This window comes from Onychomys torridus, chromosome 2 (genome assembly GCF_903995425.1).
Source record: "Onychomys torridus chromosome 2, mOncTor1.1, whole genome shotgun sequence".
In the NCBI taxonomy this organism is placed as follows: Eukaryota; Metazoa; Chordata; class Mammalia; order Rodentia; family Cricetidae; genus Onychomys; species Onychomys torridus.
Genome location: NC_050444.1, coordinates 11616622 through 11633917, shown reverse-complemented (window position 1 = coordinate 11633917; position 17296 = coordinate 11616622). Strand labels below are relative to the sequence as shown.

Sequence of the window (17296 nt, the reverse complement as noted above, 5' to 3'; positions counted from 1 at the left end):
GAGAGCATTGACAGTGGGCCCAGACTGTTTCCCGGAAAGCCTCGAAGTCAGCAGCAGCTGGGGTTTCCTGAGCTGTGTGGTGCACCATAGCCTGTCGTCCACCAGAGGCTCCCATAGTACCGGAAGATGTCTCCTCTGCTCTTTAGCTCAGTACTGAGAGACAGGTAGCATCTGTTAGAGACAAGGGACGACCGACATCCTCAGTGAAGCCCTGTTCATGTCCTTCAGTGCCCGTTTAAATTTTCTACTGACTGTTCAATCCTAAATTGGACTTTTCATTATCTTCCCTTTACCTAAAAATGTTAAAGCTAATAAACCAAAATTATTTCAGCAGAACTATTTTTCTAAGGAACTAGAAAACTGACATTTTTTTTAAAGAAGGAATTTAAGATAAAAATATAAATGTGGATTGACTCAGTAAATAAGCCTGTCATTACATTTTATGACTGATGTTGTATTTAGTATCTACATGTAGCAATTATGTATAGCATTATAACTATGCTGCTCAGGACTTAAGAACCCATTCATAGATGAAGTCAGATGTAAGATGTTTCTCAGGCTCTGTTGAGTCTGCTCTCATGGTTTCTATTCTCCATTCAAAGGAGCACACAATATTTTTATTCCTATTCATTGTTTTTCCAACATCAGGTCACATGAGAGGTTCCCTGCTTACCCTGCAGAGGCTGGTTCAGCTGTTTCCTGGTGATACTACATTAAAAAACGACCTTGGCGTGGGATACCTCTTGATGGGAGACAATGACAGCGCCAAGAAGGTTTATGAAGAGGTAAGCACCGGTCTTCTGTGGCCCACTGGTTATCTTGTACAGTAAGTTCAGGTGCTGGTGTGGTTACATGGACTGTGCCGTATCATGTTCTCTATTTCTTCAGTGAAATAGCGTGCAAGTTATTATGTCTTAGATATTCTGGACTTGGTTTCCTCATTTCTCTTTCTTTACCCCACCCCATGCCCAATTTTTGTTTTTCTTTATTGGAATCCTCCATTGTACTGAGTGACAGGTCCCAGAAAGACTATTCAAGTAAACATACACATTGACCACATTCACCCCTGTATCTTGATTGGAAAAATTTAGAAGTTATTGTAACATTTTTAAAGCTTCATTTTATATCAGTCTACGGACAACTTCCTAAGGGTTTTCTTTGTGATCGTTAATAATGAGGTTAATATATGAAAAATTTAAAATCTTTTCAGGTTTTGCAGTATGGGTCTCTCAGGCAAAAATAGTACATTATACTGTTTTCAAAAGGGCGTTGATGTCCCCATCCTCTGGCCAGGGTGGCTTTCAAAGGATTTCTACATTACAGTGGACATTTTAATAGATGACCTCTAAGTCACAAGCAACTATAAAACCTAGGAAACTGGCTCCTTTAGGCAGTGAGGGAATTTATTTGGCACAAAGCAAACAGGATGAACTTTGAGGTGGGAGAAAGCTAACCCCTATAAAACACGGGTGAAAATGGGTGCTTGTTATTCTTTAACTTAGGTCTCTGGATCAGTGACCTCCAAGCTGCTTCCTTTACTGTAAGTGCTACTACCGTGAGCCAGCTGTGCAGAGAAGGGGCTCTTCTGTATGGGACGCTGTCAACAGCAGCAGTCTCACCCTAGTCCAGAGACGGGGTCCACTCACAGAGTGAACAGCAGCAGTCTCACCCCAGTCCAGAGACGGGATCCACTCACAGAGTGGTGTTTGCCTCTGTTGCTGTGGGCACTTCATTGAAAACTCGTTAAATTGTGAAGCTATTGTCTTTCTGCCCTTGGTATCATCTTTATTGTTTTTGAGAGAGCAGAAATTTACCTTTGGCTTTTTATGGCATCCACATGGGTGGATTGAGAGCATTGCAAATTGTGCCATCTAGGAAAGACCTGCACCAGCCCATAAGATAATTCCATGTGGACATGGTGTCTGCTGACATACCCAGTATCCCCCGCCCTGCAGAGTTTGGTTAATAGAAACATCATGTGTCTCAGTGATTCAGGACCATGTGAATGTCAAAAGGAACAAATCATCAGACACAAAAGGTGAAATACAGTGATCCTTCCTGCTTGTATGTTCCTCCTTCCTACACTCTTCTTTCTCCTCCTTGTAAAATTCTTCTATTTCCCATCTCTCTTCTCTTTCCTCCCAGTATCCTTCCCAGTGAAGTCCTGCCTGGGTGCGTGCACACACGAGGTCACATGGATCTTCGAGTGCATGCTGACTAGCATTTGACTGTGCATTTCTCCTTGCTCACCCTCTAAAGCTCTTCCCTGAGTGAACTCAGCCCTCCTACCTGACACTGGGTCTCACAAACGTGAAGCATTTATCTTCACCTTGAAAAATAAAATGATGTTGTTTATGCACCTGAGACTACAGTCTCTCCTGGCTGAACGTACTAGGGATGCACAAAGCTCCAAATATTGCCATATCACAGAACTGATTGTTTTCTTTTAAAAGAGCATTAATACATTGAAAGTAATGTGGGGTTATGCTTTTCTTTCTTCCCCTTACTTCTAAGCTAATGAGCTGTGGCTAATGGATACTCTTTCCCTAACCAGTTTGGCCTACTGTATCTACCTCTTTTCCCCAAGCTCAGTTCAGAAACTGATACCAGGGTTGCAGATTTTTCTTCACGTTGATTTTTGAGCACATTTATGAAAATCGTTGTGAGATCCTGTTTTTAGTTTATTCTGTTTTTGTTTTCAGCACAGAGACTAGCTTTACAGAGGTTCAGTAGTAACTGCTCCCATCTGTAGCTTTTGGAGGCTCTTCCCACACCTCCTTTCCAGGGCCAACTTAGGATCCCAACTCAGCATCATTCCAGGCTCTTTGCTGCCCCAGGCCCTGGGCAGGTCCATCACTCGGCCCGCCCACAGTTACTTAGTGCACACACACACCAGCTCAGGACCTGAGCTTAGTGAGGCAACACAGAGTGAGTCTTCATGGAGTTTCCAGTCTGGGGCCAGCTTACCACTTGTTCATGCTATCTTCACCTTCCCAGTGTGTTCACCCAGACACTGGTCACTCTTGCTTGAACTGGACCGATTCTTCTGCAGGACTGCTGTCTTTCAACCTTCATCTGCCCCAAGCACCACCTGACCGTGGCTCTCAGCTCCAACTCTGCTGTCTTCACAGCAGTGTTCTTAAAATAGCTTTTACTGTGTACCCTGCCAGGCCAAAGAATTCAATCAAATGTTTGGAGTTGTTTATAGAGTTAAGTATTACCTATAATACATACTTTATAAAAAGCACAGGCCCTCCAAATAAGACTTTAATCTCAAATGAAATATTTAGAGTGCTTTCCAAATTCTTCTGAACTGACAAACATCCCTTCGCTCTCACTGAAATGTTACTGGTTCAGTCTCATCACTGTGAAGTGTGCTCATGGTTTGGTAATAGCCATGGATAGACGCATCCATGATGAATGCATTCTAAGTGTTCATCCAGAGTGGATGCCTAAACATGAAGATAGCACTTAGCACTGTGTGCATGCTGCACTGCAGTGGTGCTCTGAGCCATTATTAAGGGAGATGAGGATTGTTGGAACAGAAGCACTGTGGTACTTGTAGCAGTCAGTGTGGTGATAGAGTAAATACTGAGTAACCAACAGTCAGATAGCATATACAATGTGGATATGCTGATTCATATCCCAGGCAAGATAGAGCATGATTTAACATTTTCTCCTGTGCATCACAGTAATACACAGTTTAAAACAGGCATTCTTTATATCTGGAGTTTTCCATTTAATATTCTTTGGATCATAATTGACTATGGAAAATGAAGTATTGGATAAAGGAAAATAGGTGGTGTTTTAAAAGTTTTGAGCCAGACAGTGGTGGCGCACGCCTTTAATCCCAGCACTCGGGAGGCAGAGCCAGGTAGATCTCTGTGAGTTAGAGGCCAGCCTGGTCTACAGAGAGTTCCAGGACAGGCTCAAAAAGCTACACAGAGAAACCCTATCTCAAAAAACTAAAAAAAAAAAAAAAAAAAAAGTTTTGAAATATTCCTTGCAATGAGTTTTGTACTGTGGGTGAAAATGTGGATAGAGTTTTTGAGCCAGGGGGGTATTGTGAGTACAAACATTTTATGGTAAGGGTGCCTTTGGCTTGCTGTGTGTGAACAGCAAGGAGTCCAGTGTGTCTCAGAGGAGCAGCTGGAAGAGGCAAGGACAGAGAGAGGCTGTAGAAGTGGTTCCTTGAAAGTGGCCATCCATGCTGAGTAAAATGAACTTGTGGAAGGGTCAGGCCTAACCTTGGTTTTAAATGGTTTCCCATGTGGCCCATGTAGAGAATTAACAGCAGGGGGGGGGGCAAAGTGTCAGCAGCTGAGAGGACCTTGTAGGTAGGTGCAAAAGAGAAGAGGAGATTCTATCCAGTGTGGTAGCAAGTAAAGAAAGTGTTGTGTATCACGGTTTTAAATATGCCTTAAAGGTCATGGTGGCTTGAAGTGGGAATGAGTGAGGTGTAGCAGCCAGTGTGAGCTGAAACCCCTGGAGTGTCGACCGCCTGCAGTGGGCCCAGGATGGGTATGGGGGCCTTGCTAGGTGCCTTGCTCTTTCTCTGTGAAGTTCCTATGGTCATGGTGACTTCAGTGCTTGTCCTAACTGTCTCAGAGATAGAGAGGAGAGGTACCCACCCCCCACTCCCACCCACAAGAAGGCAAGGCCTTCCATGGGAAGGCACATCCAGTACAGGCAAGTCCAAGCCCTTCCCCTGCCTCAAGACTGCATGAGGTGACCCATCATTGGTAGTGGACTCCAAAAAGCTCCTTCATGCACCAGAGATGGATTCTGATCTTACCACCAGGGGGCTCCCCAAGCAGAGCAAGCTGCACAACTGTCTTGCCATGCAGAGGGCCTAGTCCAGAATATTGGCTTTTTTTTTTTCACCAATTTTATATTCAGTACTTAAAATCACTACACTCCAGAGAATTTATCTTCATTCATAATTTTTAAGCTTGTTACTTCAAAATAATCTCCCACTTCCAAGGTTGCACAAGCAGGACACAGTCCTCAGCCATTATGGGTGCAGCCTCAGCACAGAATTAAAGAATTAGACTCTGGTGCCTCGCTAGGCAGTCACACAGGTTCCCAGCATTTAAGACTCTCTCCGGTGTTGGTTCAGACCCACAAGGCTCAGTGCACTCACATCTGCTGGTATGTCAAGCCAGCTCCTCGGGTAGTTTTCACTCCCACACCTGTGAGAAATCTAGGCAGTTGTTTGGTTACAGCTCTCAAATGCTTCCTCATCATTCAGTGTGGTTATGCTTTGGTGCAGGACAGCCTCAGGAGCAGTGCTGGGCCTCTGTGGTGATGTGGGGTCATACCACAGCAGGTGCCATTTCCACGGTCAGGGCGATGCCCTTGAAATGCCACTCTAGTTGCCTTTATGATCACCATGCGTCTGCAGCAGTTCACTCAAGATTCTTTTCATGTCACCCTGTGCCCCTAGCTTCGGTGACCACTGATGGAGATTTCCGTGGGTGACTGGGTCCTCCTATATGTGGAGGCATGTATATAAAGCAATGTGTAATAACCCTCTCTTTAGTCACAAAAATTCAGAGTGATTTTCTCTCATCACTGAAAAATTTTGAAGTCCTATCAGTTGGCAGGCGTTTTTCTGATTGCGGTGTTAAAGCCGTGCTCTGGCAGTTATTCACAACTTTATTCAGTGAGTAAGTGTGCAAAGCATCTTGAATTGAGAGACAATGGATGTGTTTTGTTTAATGATAGTGGTGAGACAAAGCGCTGTGTTTGAAGCTGTAACATCATAATCCATTTGCAGTACAGAAAAACTAATTAGAATTTGTTTTGACACTCACTCGTACAGTTTCTTCTCTGTCACAATAGTGCTTTGTTTTCTTTGAATTAGGTTCTGAATGTGACACCCGATGATGGCTTTGCTAAAGTGCACTACGGCTTCATCCTGAAGGCACAGAACAAGATAGCAGAGAGTATCCCCTACCTAAAGGTAGGTATGTGCTGTGGTCGTCTGCATCTGCCCACCTCCTGGGGTACTCGAGACCCCATTTGGCTATGGCTTCTATGTGTGGCTTCTAATTGCTTGGCATGCATTGCTGAGGTGTCCTTGTATCTGAGTGCATGCTTCATAGGCAGCATGTGCCTAGACCCTGACTGAATGTCGTCGAGAGTCACCAACCACAGGAGGAGCTTTGTTTGACATCACTGTTACCAAACTTGCCAATAGGATCCATTAAAAAAAGTTTCGTGTGGGCTCTTAGTCTCTGGGAGTTGCACTGTGTCATCGTGGGCACGGCAGAGCCCCTCACGGTGGCAGAAAAGTGTACAGTAGCTTCTTCATGTTGTTATCTCTAACCACTAACCAAAGCACAGGAGTGGGAGGTAGAGGCTGAATGACTCCAAGGCCCGCCCCTGGTGACCTACACCTCAAGCAAGGTTCCACAAGCCTCAAAACAGTGCCTCATTCTGGAGACAGAGCACAGGGGCCCACCGGAGATGCTCCATTAACAACATGAGCAGACACTGTTTGGAAAAGACTTTAGGAAGAAATTCCTAAAACATAAAGTCATTATAAAGTGGTTTTAATTTTAATTAGCATCCACAGTTGTCTAAAATGACAGATTTCATTGTGATACTTACATATGTTACATAGCATACATTGGCCACTCATTCCTCCCCAGTATAGTTTTTATATATTGGCAAAAAGTAGACAAAGTTCATTGATAGTCTCTTAAACTATAGACAGTATGCTAAGTGCTTTTTTTCACAAATTAATTAAGGATGGAGTCTACTCTAAAGGGCTCCAGCTGCCTCCATGGCCATGGAGACTAGATAGGCTTGAATGCCAAGGCTTGGCTAATGACTCAAAGTCCTAAAATACATGCTTGCTTTTTCTACCATATTAAACTGAAACCTGGACAGTTTACCAGAATCACACTTGGTCTTGGTCAGGGCTATCGCAGAAAATTCTTTCTGTAATAGAAATATCACTTATGTGTATTACTCATACCAGCCATGTGAGACTACTGAACATCTAAAATGTGGCTTCTGTGACTGAGGAAGAGAGTTCAAGTCTGTTTAAGTTCAATTTGTTTTTGTTCGAATAGTAACAGTATGGTGGTTAAGAGTAACCTCTGCTACAGAGGGGCTACAGCATGCACAGGTAGCCGATGAGAGCTTCCAGCCCCCATTACAGTAGCAGCATGGCTGGCTTCTGTGACCACTTCAAACAATTCTCATCGCTCCAATTGTCGCCTTTCTTGAGAATTCCCATGTTGTGTGTAGTCACACAGACTTGTAGCTTCCTATTTAGCCCATAACCCTGGGGCATAGAGCTGAGCAGTGGTGCCCCTCTAGATGGCATGTGTTCTCATCTGCCCCAGCTATCATTGGACACTGCAGACTTTCCATTCTTTCCAGGGCCATGTGGACATGTGCACATGTCTGCTCTCTACTCAGGAGGCCTGATAGTGTTCTCCCAGCTATGTCGGTGGGAGAACAAGATGTAGGGCACTGGTCTGATTTAAAGGGCCCCCACTTCTCCTTTCACTCTGGAGGCTGCTGGTGTTCTCCCATCTTCGTCAGTGGGAAAACAAGATCTAGGGCAGATGTTTAACACACAAGGATGTTCCATGCCTGTGTCAGTCTGTTGTGTTAGATGCTGTTTTCCAACACTGTGCAATAACATTTTCTTCTGAGAGAAGATAACCTTTAAGTGTGTGCGTGTGTGTGTGTGTGTGTGTGTGTGTGTGTGTGTGTGTATTTAACCATGTACATGTACAACTTGCAGGAACAGGCTCTCTCTTTGCAACATGTGGGACCTGGAACTCAAACTCAGGTCACTAGGCTTGGCAGCCAATGCCTCACCCACTGAGCCATCTTGCCAGCCTTTTGTGGGGAGACCTCAAAGATGCAAATTTTCAGAAAAGAAGTCCTTACTATTAAACTAGTTCAGATTTTTGTTCAACTTTTTGCTTTTCCATGTTCATTCTCTTAGTATTTTCTTTTCCTTTTTTAAAACAAAACAAAGAAACCTCAATTCTAGTCCTGTGTGAAAAGTGGGAAGAAATAGCAGAGCTTTCCACAATAGAAATTGTTCAGTAAAAATTACATATGTCAAAATTCTAGTTGGCTTGAATCCTGTAAATTTAGTAAGAAGTTTCATTAACTACTTGTGACACATTTGTTTGGGGTAGAAAGAAATTATCACTTACACTCTGACTGTCATCACTTGAAACAAAGAGCAGTGCAGTGTTTGGGTTCAGGATAAAAAGACTCTAGGTGGCATATGGTCAGACTTGGAGAGCAAAATAAATGGGAAAATACCCTGCCAGAGAAATCATCTACAATATTGAAAAATGATTGTTCCCACTGTAGAAGTACACAATGCTTCCTAATTTATGGGCTAGTCCACTCTTAGTTAGTGATAGCTGTATTGTTACATTTAGATTGATAATATTTTTACATTGTAAAATGTAGACCAACCTCACTGTCAGATTTTAATAATGAGATATAATTTTCATGATCTTTCCTATGAGATATTGTAGTTCATACATAAGGAAAATCTACCCAAAACAAGGAATGAGACCTCAAATGTCACCCTTCACGTGGTAACACTGTCTTCTTCCAGGAAGGAATCGAATCCGGGGATCCTGGCACAGACGATGGCCGGTTTTATTTCCACTTGGGAGATGCCATGCAGAGGGTCGGGAACAAAGAGGTACCACTGACTGGGTTTGTGACTTTATTCCAATAGATAATGCAGTGGGGAGGGATTATTCCTTCTAGGAAACAATTAGAACTTCACAAGCATTTTTAGCATAAATTATTAAAGCAGTATTCTTATAAGATATTTGGGATTTGGATTTTACTATTTGTTTGTTTGCTAAGGTATCAAATATGTAATCTAAAAAAATGCTTCTTTTGGTGTGTGTGTGTGTGTGTGTGTGTGTGTGTGCGCGCGCGCGCGTGCGCGCGCGCGCATGTGCATGCACGTACCTGTGTGTGAGTGTGTATGTCTGAGTGTATCTATGAAAGGTAAATGCTGCCTTGGAAAAGTATCTTTGGAATCAAGGAATAAAGAGGTCTTTAAAGTTGTTTTAATTTTAAAAAATATTTACAGAGTTTAATTTTTGTTTTTTTTTGGGAATTTCTGCAGTAGCTGTTTTTAGAATTATTTGACTAACCCCTAATCACCATGGTCTTCATGATTAACTACGTAATTGTCATATTAGATTTAAGCTGATCATTTTTAGCTGGGATAATGACAGGTAGCAACACACACACACACACACACACACACACACACACACACATACACACACGCACAATGTTGTAACTAAAACAAGTGGCATATTATCTTCATGATTACCTTTTTCTGGAGTACAGTTGTCAGCTTGTATAAACATGACATTAGTCATGAAATCATGTATCATGAATTTCTAACCTTGTTCCTGTCCACTGTGACTTACATGCCAATAAACAATGAGGCCTACCTCTTCCATCCTGTACCATTGTAGGAATTCTAACTCAGCTGTCTCCAGAATCTGAAGATAAAAGCACAAATGAGATAGTGACTCTTTGTAACCATTGCCTTCTGTATGTGACATCTAAGGACAACACAGCTTCCAATTTCTAAATTTAATAAGAATAGAAGACATGCTGGGCATCTGAAAACTCAAAAGCAAGGGGCTTTGGTCGTGACTATGCAGTCTCCTCCAAGAAACACAAAGAATTCAGAGCAGAAGAGGTTTGGATGATTGACATTATTTCCTTTCTACGTTTCTATTCTCGAGTACTCCCTCTTTAATCTACCAATCATTTGACTAAAATAGACTAAGCCACTAGAAGTGAAGGGAAAGATGGCAGAAGACATTGCTGATGGGTAATCATTATTTTGTTCCTTCGTGATTTTTGATGTAAAAAGAATCCTCCTAATTAATTTATCTTTGAACATTTCATAGTACAGGGCAAAGACAGATAAAAGAAATTACTTTATCTCCTATCTTAGATGAAAACAGCTCTTACTTCAAGGACAGTGAATTCACTCCTGAACACTTGTTATGAGCCTGGCATTTAAGCCGGGGGGGGGGGGGGGACGACTGTTCTAACAGCATAATTATCATTAATATGCAAAGAACAGCACAGTTCCTGAATTTGGAAAGTTCCAGAGGATTCATCCTTACAGGGAACAGAAGCAAACCCATAGAAGCCAAGTGTTAGTGTAGCCCAATATTAGGTGTTGAGTCTGCGTGTCAGAGCTTACCTACTGGGAAGCAGCTGCCTTCTGTGCCTTCATCCATGGAGCTCACTCCCATTCTGAAAGGGGATGGACATGTGAGAGGCAAGCCTACAGCCTCTGCCGCAGAGGCTGATGGGAAAATGGAAATTAATGAACGTTTTTGCTAGTATGGAGGAGAAAGTGAGGAAGACAAGCCATGGCAGCCCTGCAGCGGTCAAGCTCCAGGACTCCCTACCTTCAGTCCATGCTGTCTTCACAGCAGTGCCCTGCGGTTCACGTGCAGTTTGAGGGCACTGCATGGAGGTCACACAGCAAGCCCCCTTTTCTCCTCTGAGCTATTTTCCTCCCAAATTCTGTCTCTGGTTCCTTTATTGCCAACTTCTGAATCGAAATTGGGGTCAGCCATGGCTCCTCCCTCTTCTCATCCCTTCTGGAGGGCCAGCTCTGATGAACAGGATTCCTGGGCTCATTGGTAACATGTTCAGGCCATGTTAATTCCCATCTCTCATCAGCCACCTTGGAGATGGTTTTAAGAACCTGGTTGTTGCTTCTTACATTGGTTTCATTTTCTGCATGGCCACCTTATTCTCAAAACATCTGTGGTTCAAAATAAAAGAAAGCCTTATTTCCATGCAATGTCATTTACAGTTCCACACAGGCAAGTTTCAATCCAAGTTCTCACCAAAAGCGTGTCTCCCATTCACAGTGTACAGACACTCCAGACAGACCAGTTCAACCCAGACCACTTGGGGTCGATCCACCATCGCACAGATTTCTGAATCAGAATCTTTTACACTCTCTCTCTCTCTCTCTCTCTCTCTCTCTCTCTCTCTCTCTCTCTCTGTGTGTGTGTGTGTGTGTGTGTGTTTGTGTGTGTGTCTGTGTGTGTGTCTGAAGAACACATAGCAATAACTTGACAAAACTAGAAATGACATTGATATAAAGTGCCTTTAAGAAGGTAGCCTAAGGCTGGGGATGTAGCTCAGTTGCTAGACTGCTTGCCTAGTGTTTCTGTCCCCAGCACCATCTCAAGTAGTACATCCCATAATACCAGCACTCAGGAAGTAAAGGCAGGAAGTTTAGAAATTCAAAGCCATCTTATGCTACACAGCAAGTCTGAGAGCCACCTGGGCTGCATGACCCTATTTCCAAAAGAACAAGAAAACAAAACAAAAAACAAGGTAGCTGGAGAAAGGTGGGAACTCCTGCTGTCAACCTTACTGTTCTTTATTATGTTATAACCGCTTGATAAATAAGAACAAAAGTAGAGGTCAGCTACACAGGTTTCTTACTTGACTGAATTTTCTACAAACTTTTATATGCTTTTTAAAAATGTAGCCTAATTTATTGAGCCCATTCTATAATGTAGCAGTAGAAGCAGTTTTTAAATTTCTGATCTATCATTGTGAGGATTTTATTTACAATAAAGGGGAAATGATATAGGAGTGCAAATTCAAGGCTCTTGTTCAATTTGTAGTGGATGCTGTGAACATCAGAACAGGCTGCACAATAGTGTGAACAGGAATTGTAAGGGCCCCCACTCACCCAGACATCCAGCACAGGACAGCCTCAAACCTAACACCCTGAAGGCTGCAGTGTGAGCCACACAGCCTGCTGGCTGGTTTATCCTATAATTAATTTTTTCTCCACTATCCCACCAATATGCCTAGTCCTTCAAATGAATTACTGATGATTGTAAAATTAATGAACTACCAGACTTTAAAAAAAAAATCATATGTTGTAATTAATAGTATTCAGTTCAACAGCAGAAGGCTTTGGAAATAACGTCCTAAATTCAAGTTGGCTGAAGCAATAATGATCAAATTAGTTTCAAAGATGAGTATGATTTTCTTCTTTCTTTCTTTTTTTTTCCTGACATCAATTAGCCATTTTAACTTTCTGACTTTAAAGAACTCTGGGCCCTAGTTACATATGTTTCAAGGACAATATATAAGAAGTATTAGCATGTGTGCTCCTTGAGATTTTAATGAGAAAGGTAATTAAATAAGATTCTTTTTGATGGTTTCAAAAAGTGATACAAAGAGAGGGTGTTTTTGACTTGTTTTGAGGAGACTGGTATTGAATTGAGTCATTATAACCCTCAGTTTCACCATTTATAGAATGGAGAGGTTTGGGGCTGTTAGAAAGAACTGATGAGGTCTCTTATGTAAAAGGCAGATAATGGAGTGTTGTAGAAAACAGGAGAGCCATTGATCCCACCCTCTACAGTGCTAAGCAAGAAAACATTAATTGTTAAACATGTTCAAGTTAACAGTTTCATACACTAACTAAAATATGATTTTATTTACTTCCAAGTTTTTTTCATATAATAAAATAAAATAAGAAATTAATAGTTTCTAAGTTTAAATTTTTATATCTGGAGTTTTACAAAGAAGATATTTGAGCTAACATTAAATGTTTCTTTTTATTGATCAAAGCATGTATATTTAACCATGTATAATGGTTGCACAGGCCTATAATCTCAGCAGGAAGATAAGGCAGGAGGATTTCAAGTTTGAGGCTACCCTGGTCTAGGTGAAGAGACACTGTATATGTGGTGGGGAAGAACACACTTTTTTAAAAAGTCAGTTATCAGAAGAGCAAGCCTTGGACCAGATGTATTAATGGAGGAGATGTTATCCAGTGTGCCACTAGAAATGCCTCTCCAAAGACAGTGGGCATGTGGGCAGGCAGCTTGGGGGAAGGCCACTTGGGGACATACGGCAGGGCCTCATTTGGACCAGCCATATGGAGCAAGTACTCTGCTGCCAGCTGTCCATGAAGACGCTAGTCTTGGAGGCCAGTGGTATTACCAGAGCCAACCTGAAGCCATGAGTGCTGTCCCTTATTGCAGAAAATGTAGCACACCATGAACGAAAGTTTCCTATTCAAGCATCTGATATGGGCTATCATACTATTTATTGCCAACTCAGAATAATATTTCCTTTTTATCTATTCTGTCACCATAGGACATCAAAAAAAAAGTTACTATGAAAAGAAATTACTTTCGATCTTAGCAGCCCAATTCAGTAAATAGCAAATGTATTTGAAATCTTTTAAGTCATAATCCACCCCTTATAAAGAAAATATAAAAATAAAACTTACAAAATGAAAGCTAAATACAAACATGGCCTCCTTTGGCATCCTAAGTTATGTGTCTACTCAACAAATTAGTTCTGAACTGGCTTAGATGTGTGGAAACCAGAATAGGCAGGGCATGAATCCAGAACCCAGAGCTGACAGCCTGAGAGTGGAAATGAACCGCTAGCGTTCACTCATCCCACCAGCTCATAGAAGCTCAGTTAAACCACAGAATTTTTACCAGGTTTCATCAGGTAAGGTCCGTATTTAATTATCTCAACGTACAGATAGTCCCTGAGTTAAGATCGGTCATAAGTTTTTCAGGCTTTTCAGTTCTGTAGAGTGTAAAAGCAGTCTGTATTCACTAAAAAGCACACTTCAAATTTTGGCTTTTGAGCTCTTCCCAGGGCAGCAATATATAGCACCATTCCGTCCATGGTGCTGAGCGGTGGCGGTGAGCTATGGCCTTGTCAGTCATGGGTCCAGAAGAACCAAAGGGCCCTCTGCAGCAGCTCTGGTGCTGAAGAGGGACATGCTGTGTAGTAGGGAAGGAGGTTTTCACTGTGGAGTATCTACAATGGGTCTGCAAGATGGCCCCACCACAACTCAAACTCAAGGAACATCTATATTAGCTTATGTTACTTCCTTCAATTTCGAAATAAAAGTGTTTCCTCCAAAAGAGCAGTGTGAAGCAGGCTTTCTGTCTTTCAGGCATATAAGTGGTATGAGCTCGGGCATAAGAGAGGACACTTCGCCTCTGTCTGGCAGCGTTCCCTCTACAATGTGAATGGCCTAAAGGCTCAGCCGTGGTGGACACCCAGGGAGACTGGCTACACAGACCTGGTGAAGGTGAGTGTCAGCTTCCACAGCAGCCCACTCAACCCACTTCTGGCTGAAACCACACGTTGTGAAGGAATGTTAGAGAAAAACGTATTTTCTTTCTTTCTCTCTTTTTTTGTCTTTTTTTCTAGACAGGGTTTTTCTGTGTAACAACCCTGGCTGTCTTGGAACTTGCTTTGTAGCCTTGAACTTGAACTCACAGAGATCCACCTGCCCCTACCTCCTGAGTGCTGGGATTAAAGGTGTGCACAACCACACCTTTATTTTATTTTATTTATGTATGGTGTTTTATTTCTAGTAAATAGTCTTCTTCTAGTTGAAGCTTCTTGAGCCAGGCTTCCATCATCTGTACCTCTCTCAACATTTGTCTTTCAAGTACCCAATGCCAGCTGGTTAAACTCTGAATATGTACAGACCTCTTCTAACCCAAAGCTCTAAAATCTTTTCCCAAAACAACGTGATCAGATTCATCACAACAGTACCCAATGTCCTTGGTATCGATTCCTGTCCTAGTCTGCTTTCTATAACTGTGATAAAACACTGACCAAAACCAACTAGGAAGGGAGGGCTATTTCGTCTTAGAGGTTACCGTCCATCAAGGGAAGCCAGGGCAGGACTCAAGGCAGGAACCTGCAGGTAGAAAATGAAGCAGAGACTATGGAGATGTGCTGCTTATTGGGTTGCTCTCCATGGCCTCTCAACCCACCTTATTATACATCCCAGGACTACCCGCCCAGGGGTGGGACTGCCCTCAGTGGTCTGGATCCTCCTCTATAAATCATTATTTAAAAAAATGCTCTCACCCATATGCCCAAGGGCCAATCTGATAAAGGCAACTCTTCAATTAGGGATCCCTCTTTCCAGGTGACTTTAACAACTTACTAGCTATAAAACATGGGGATGTTTTACATCAGTAGATTAAATCTAAATTTAAAGATTATGTGTGATTTTGGTAGAGATTTGGCGAGCTCATGTTCATTTTAGGTTAAGTATATTCATAGGCACATTAATAAAATGAAACTAGGGAAGAAGTATAAGGCAAGGAAACCTTATTCCTAACTCTCCCACCCATAACAAATTAAATTGATTTACTAACAGTTTCTATATGTTTTATATTTCAAATGGAAAAAAAAAAACAAAAAAACCTTACGCTATTGGTTAGATGGGCTTCCCTGTTTTGGCCTCAACAGATTATAGAAGATGTGTTTTAAATTAGTCACATTTTTGTGTGAAAAGCACCTAGAATGTAATGCCCTTCAGATTTACTAAACTTTACTGATGAATTTGGTCTACTTGGGAGGAAGAGCTTCAACATGCTTTTAATGTACTTAGGAAACAGGCCTTGTTTGATGTTCTTACTCTTATAACAGTCTGGCAATGATGTATGCAGATTCCTTTAGGAGATCCCCATCCAAGCAGAAAGAATACAAGAACACCTTGGTGAATCTACAGCTGTTAGTGTGGTCTGTCATGTTAATTTTCCTCCTAAGAGTCCATCTCTCAGAGCACATGCTGGGCTCTGCTGATTCTCCTGCATCATTCACATTTCCTGGACTCTTGGAAGCTGAGTTACCTGCTGTAGCTTTCGGGATGTTTTCAAATTCAAGGAACAGAAATGAAACCCAAAGATTGCTTCAGCAATGAGGAGCCTGATTGATTCCCACACTGTAAGCCTGGTCTGAGAACAGATGTCATGGGTGGGTCAGTGAGGAATAAGATTTCTCTTGTTACCTTCCTCCCTGGCCAGCTCTGTGCTGCCTGTGAAATAGCCACCAGCAGCACTGGCCGGAGCTGGGAAGAGTGGAAATGCCCTTGGGCCACCACACAAACACTGGAGACTTCCGCAGACCCCGCTAATAAGCACTGTCACATGGGTACTCACAGTTACAGGGAGCCTGAGACACGAGGTTGCTGGCTACAGACTTCCAGGAGGGGAGAGAGTGGGCCTCACCACCAACCCAGGGCAGTGGCTTGTGACTGTGAAGTTGTCCTCAAGCCAACAAAGACACCCCAGGGGTCTTCCTCTGAATGGAGTGGCTTACCTGAAGGCAGGGGTGGAGTGGGGGTGGGAGGTGGTGGGGTGGGGTAGGTGCAGGGTACTGTTGGGAAGGGGGGTTGAGGTGGATGTAGGTGCAGGGTACTGTTGGGAAGGGGGGTGGAGGTGGATGTAGGTGCAGGGTACTGTTGGGAAAGGGGGGTGTGTTAGTATTTAAGTGGCGCTAGGAACACGTCCCGAACACAACAAGACAACAGAAGAGTTTTATTAAAGAGGATAGAGGTGACAGGCCTATGTGAAACACACGGGGGGGGTGGGGGGGGGGGGGGGGGAGGGTGGGGGGGGAGAGACTCATGCAAGATGGCACTGGCTTTTTAAAGGTTGGGCCGAGCATGCGTACAGGAACTCCTGTGGGTACTCCACACATGCGCATAGATTACATGGCTGCGCACGCGCTTTATGCAACCACGTAAAGCCACAGAGTCCCGGTCCTGCAAGATGTCTGACCCGGAGATGGCTATTCTGAACCGGAAATAGTTAGATGGTCCACCGGGCAAGCCCAACCGTGTGGACATGTAATCTCTACCAGGGTGGAGGTGGGTAGATGCAGGGTACTGTTGGGAAGGGGGGGTGGAGATGGGTAGATGCAGGGTACTGTTGGGAAGGGGGGAAGGTGGGTAGATGCAGGGTACTGTTGGGAAGCGGGGGTGGGGGGGAGGTGGATGTAGGTGCAGGGTACTGTTGGGAAGGGGGGGAGGTGGATGTAGGTGCAGGGTACTGTTGGGAAGGGGGTGGAGGTGGGTAGATGCAGGGTACTGTTGGGAAGGGGGTGGAGGTGGGTGTAGATGCTGGGTACTGTTGGGAAGGGGGTGGAGGTGGGTAGATGCAGGGTACTGTTGGGAAGGGGGTGGAGGTGGGTAGATGCAGGGTACTGTTGGGAAGGGGGTGGAGGTGGGTGTAGATGCAGGGTACTATTGGGAAGGGGGAGGTGGGTGTAGATGCAGGGTACTGTTGGGAAGGGGGGGGAGGGGGGTAGATGCAGGGTACTGTTGGGAGGGGGGGGGGGGTGTAGATACAGGGTACTGTTGAGAAGGGGGAGGTGGGTGTAGATGCAGGGTACTGTTGGGAAGGGGGGGGAGGTGGGTGTAGATGCAGGGTACTAT

General features: G+C 43.5%; 1 protein-coding gene across 3 annotated transcripts in view; it reads left to right on the top strand.

Annotated features, from left to right (window-relative positions):
* The window catches only part of Asph (aspartate beta-hydroxylase), a 219963-nt gene that overhangs the window by 158481 nt on the left and 44186 nt on the right, over positions 1-17296 (top strand). For all 3 annotated transcript variants that reach the window (XM_036178438.1, XM_036178440.1, XM_036178437.1), the window contains 4 exons: positions 649-785; positions 5867-5965; positions 8606-8695; positions 14009-14146. In XM_036178438.1, coding sequence (XP_036034331.1) covers positions 649-785; positions 5867-5965; positions 8606-8695; positions 14009-14146 — 464 coding nt within the window. The remainder of the gene's footprint in view (positions 1-648; positions 786-5866; positions 5966-8605; positions 8696-14008; positions 14147-17296) is intronic.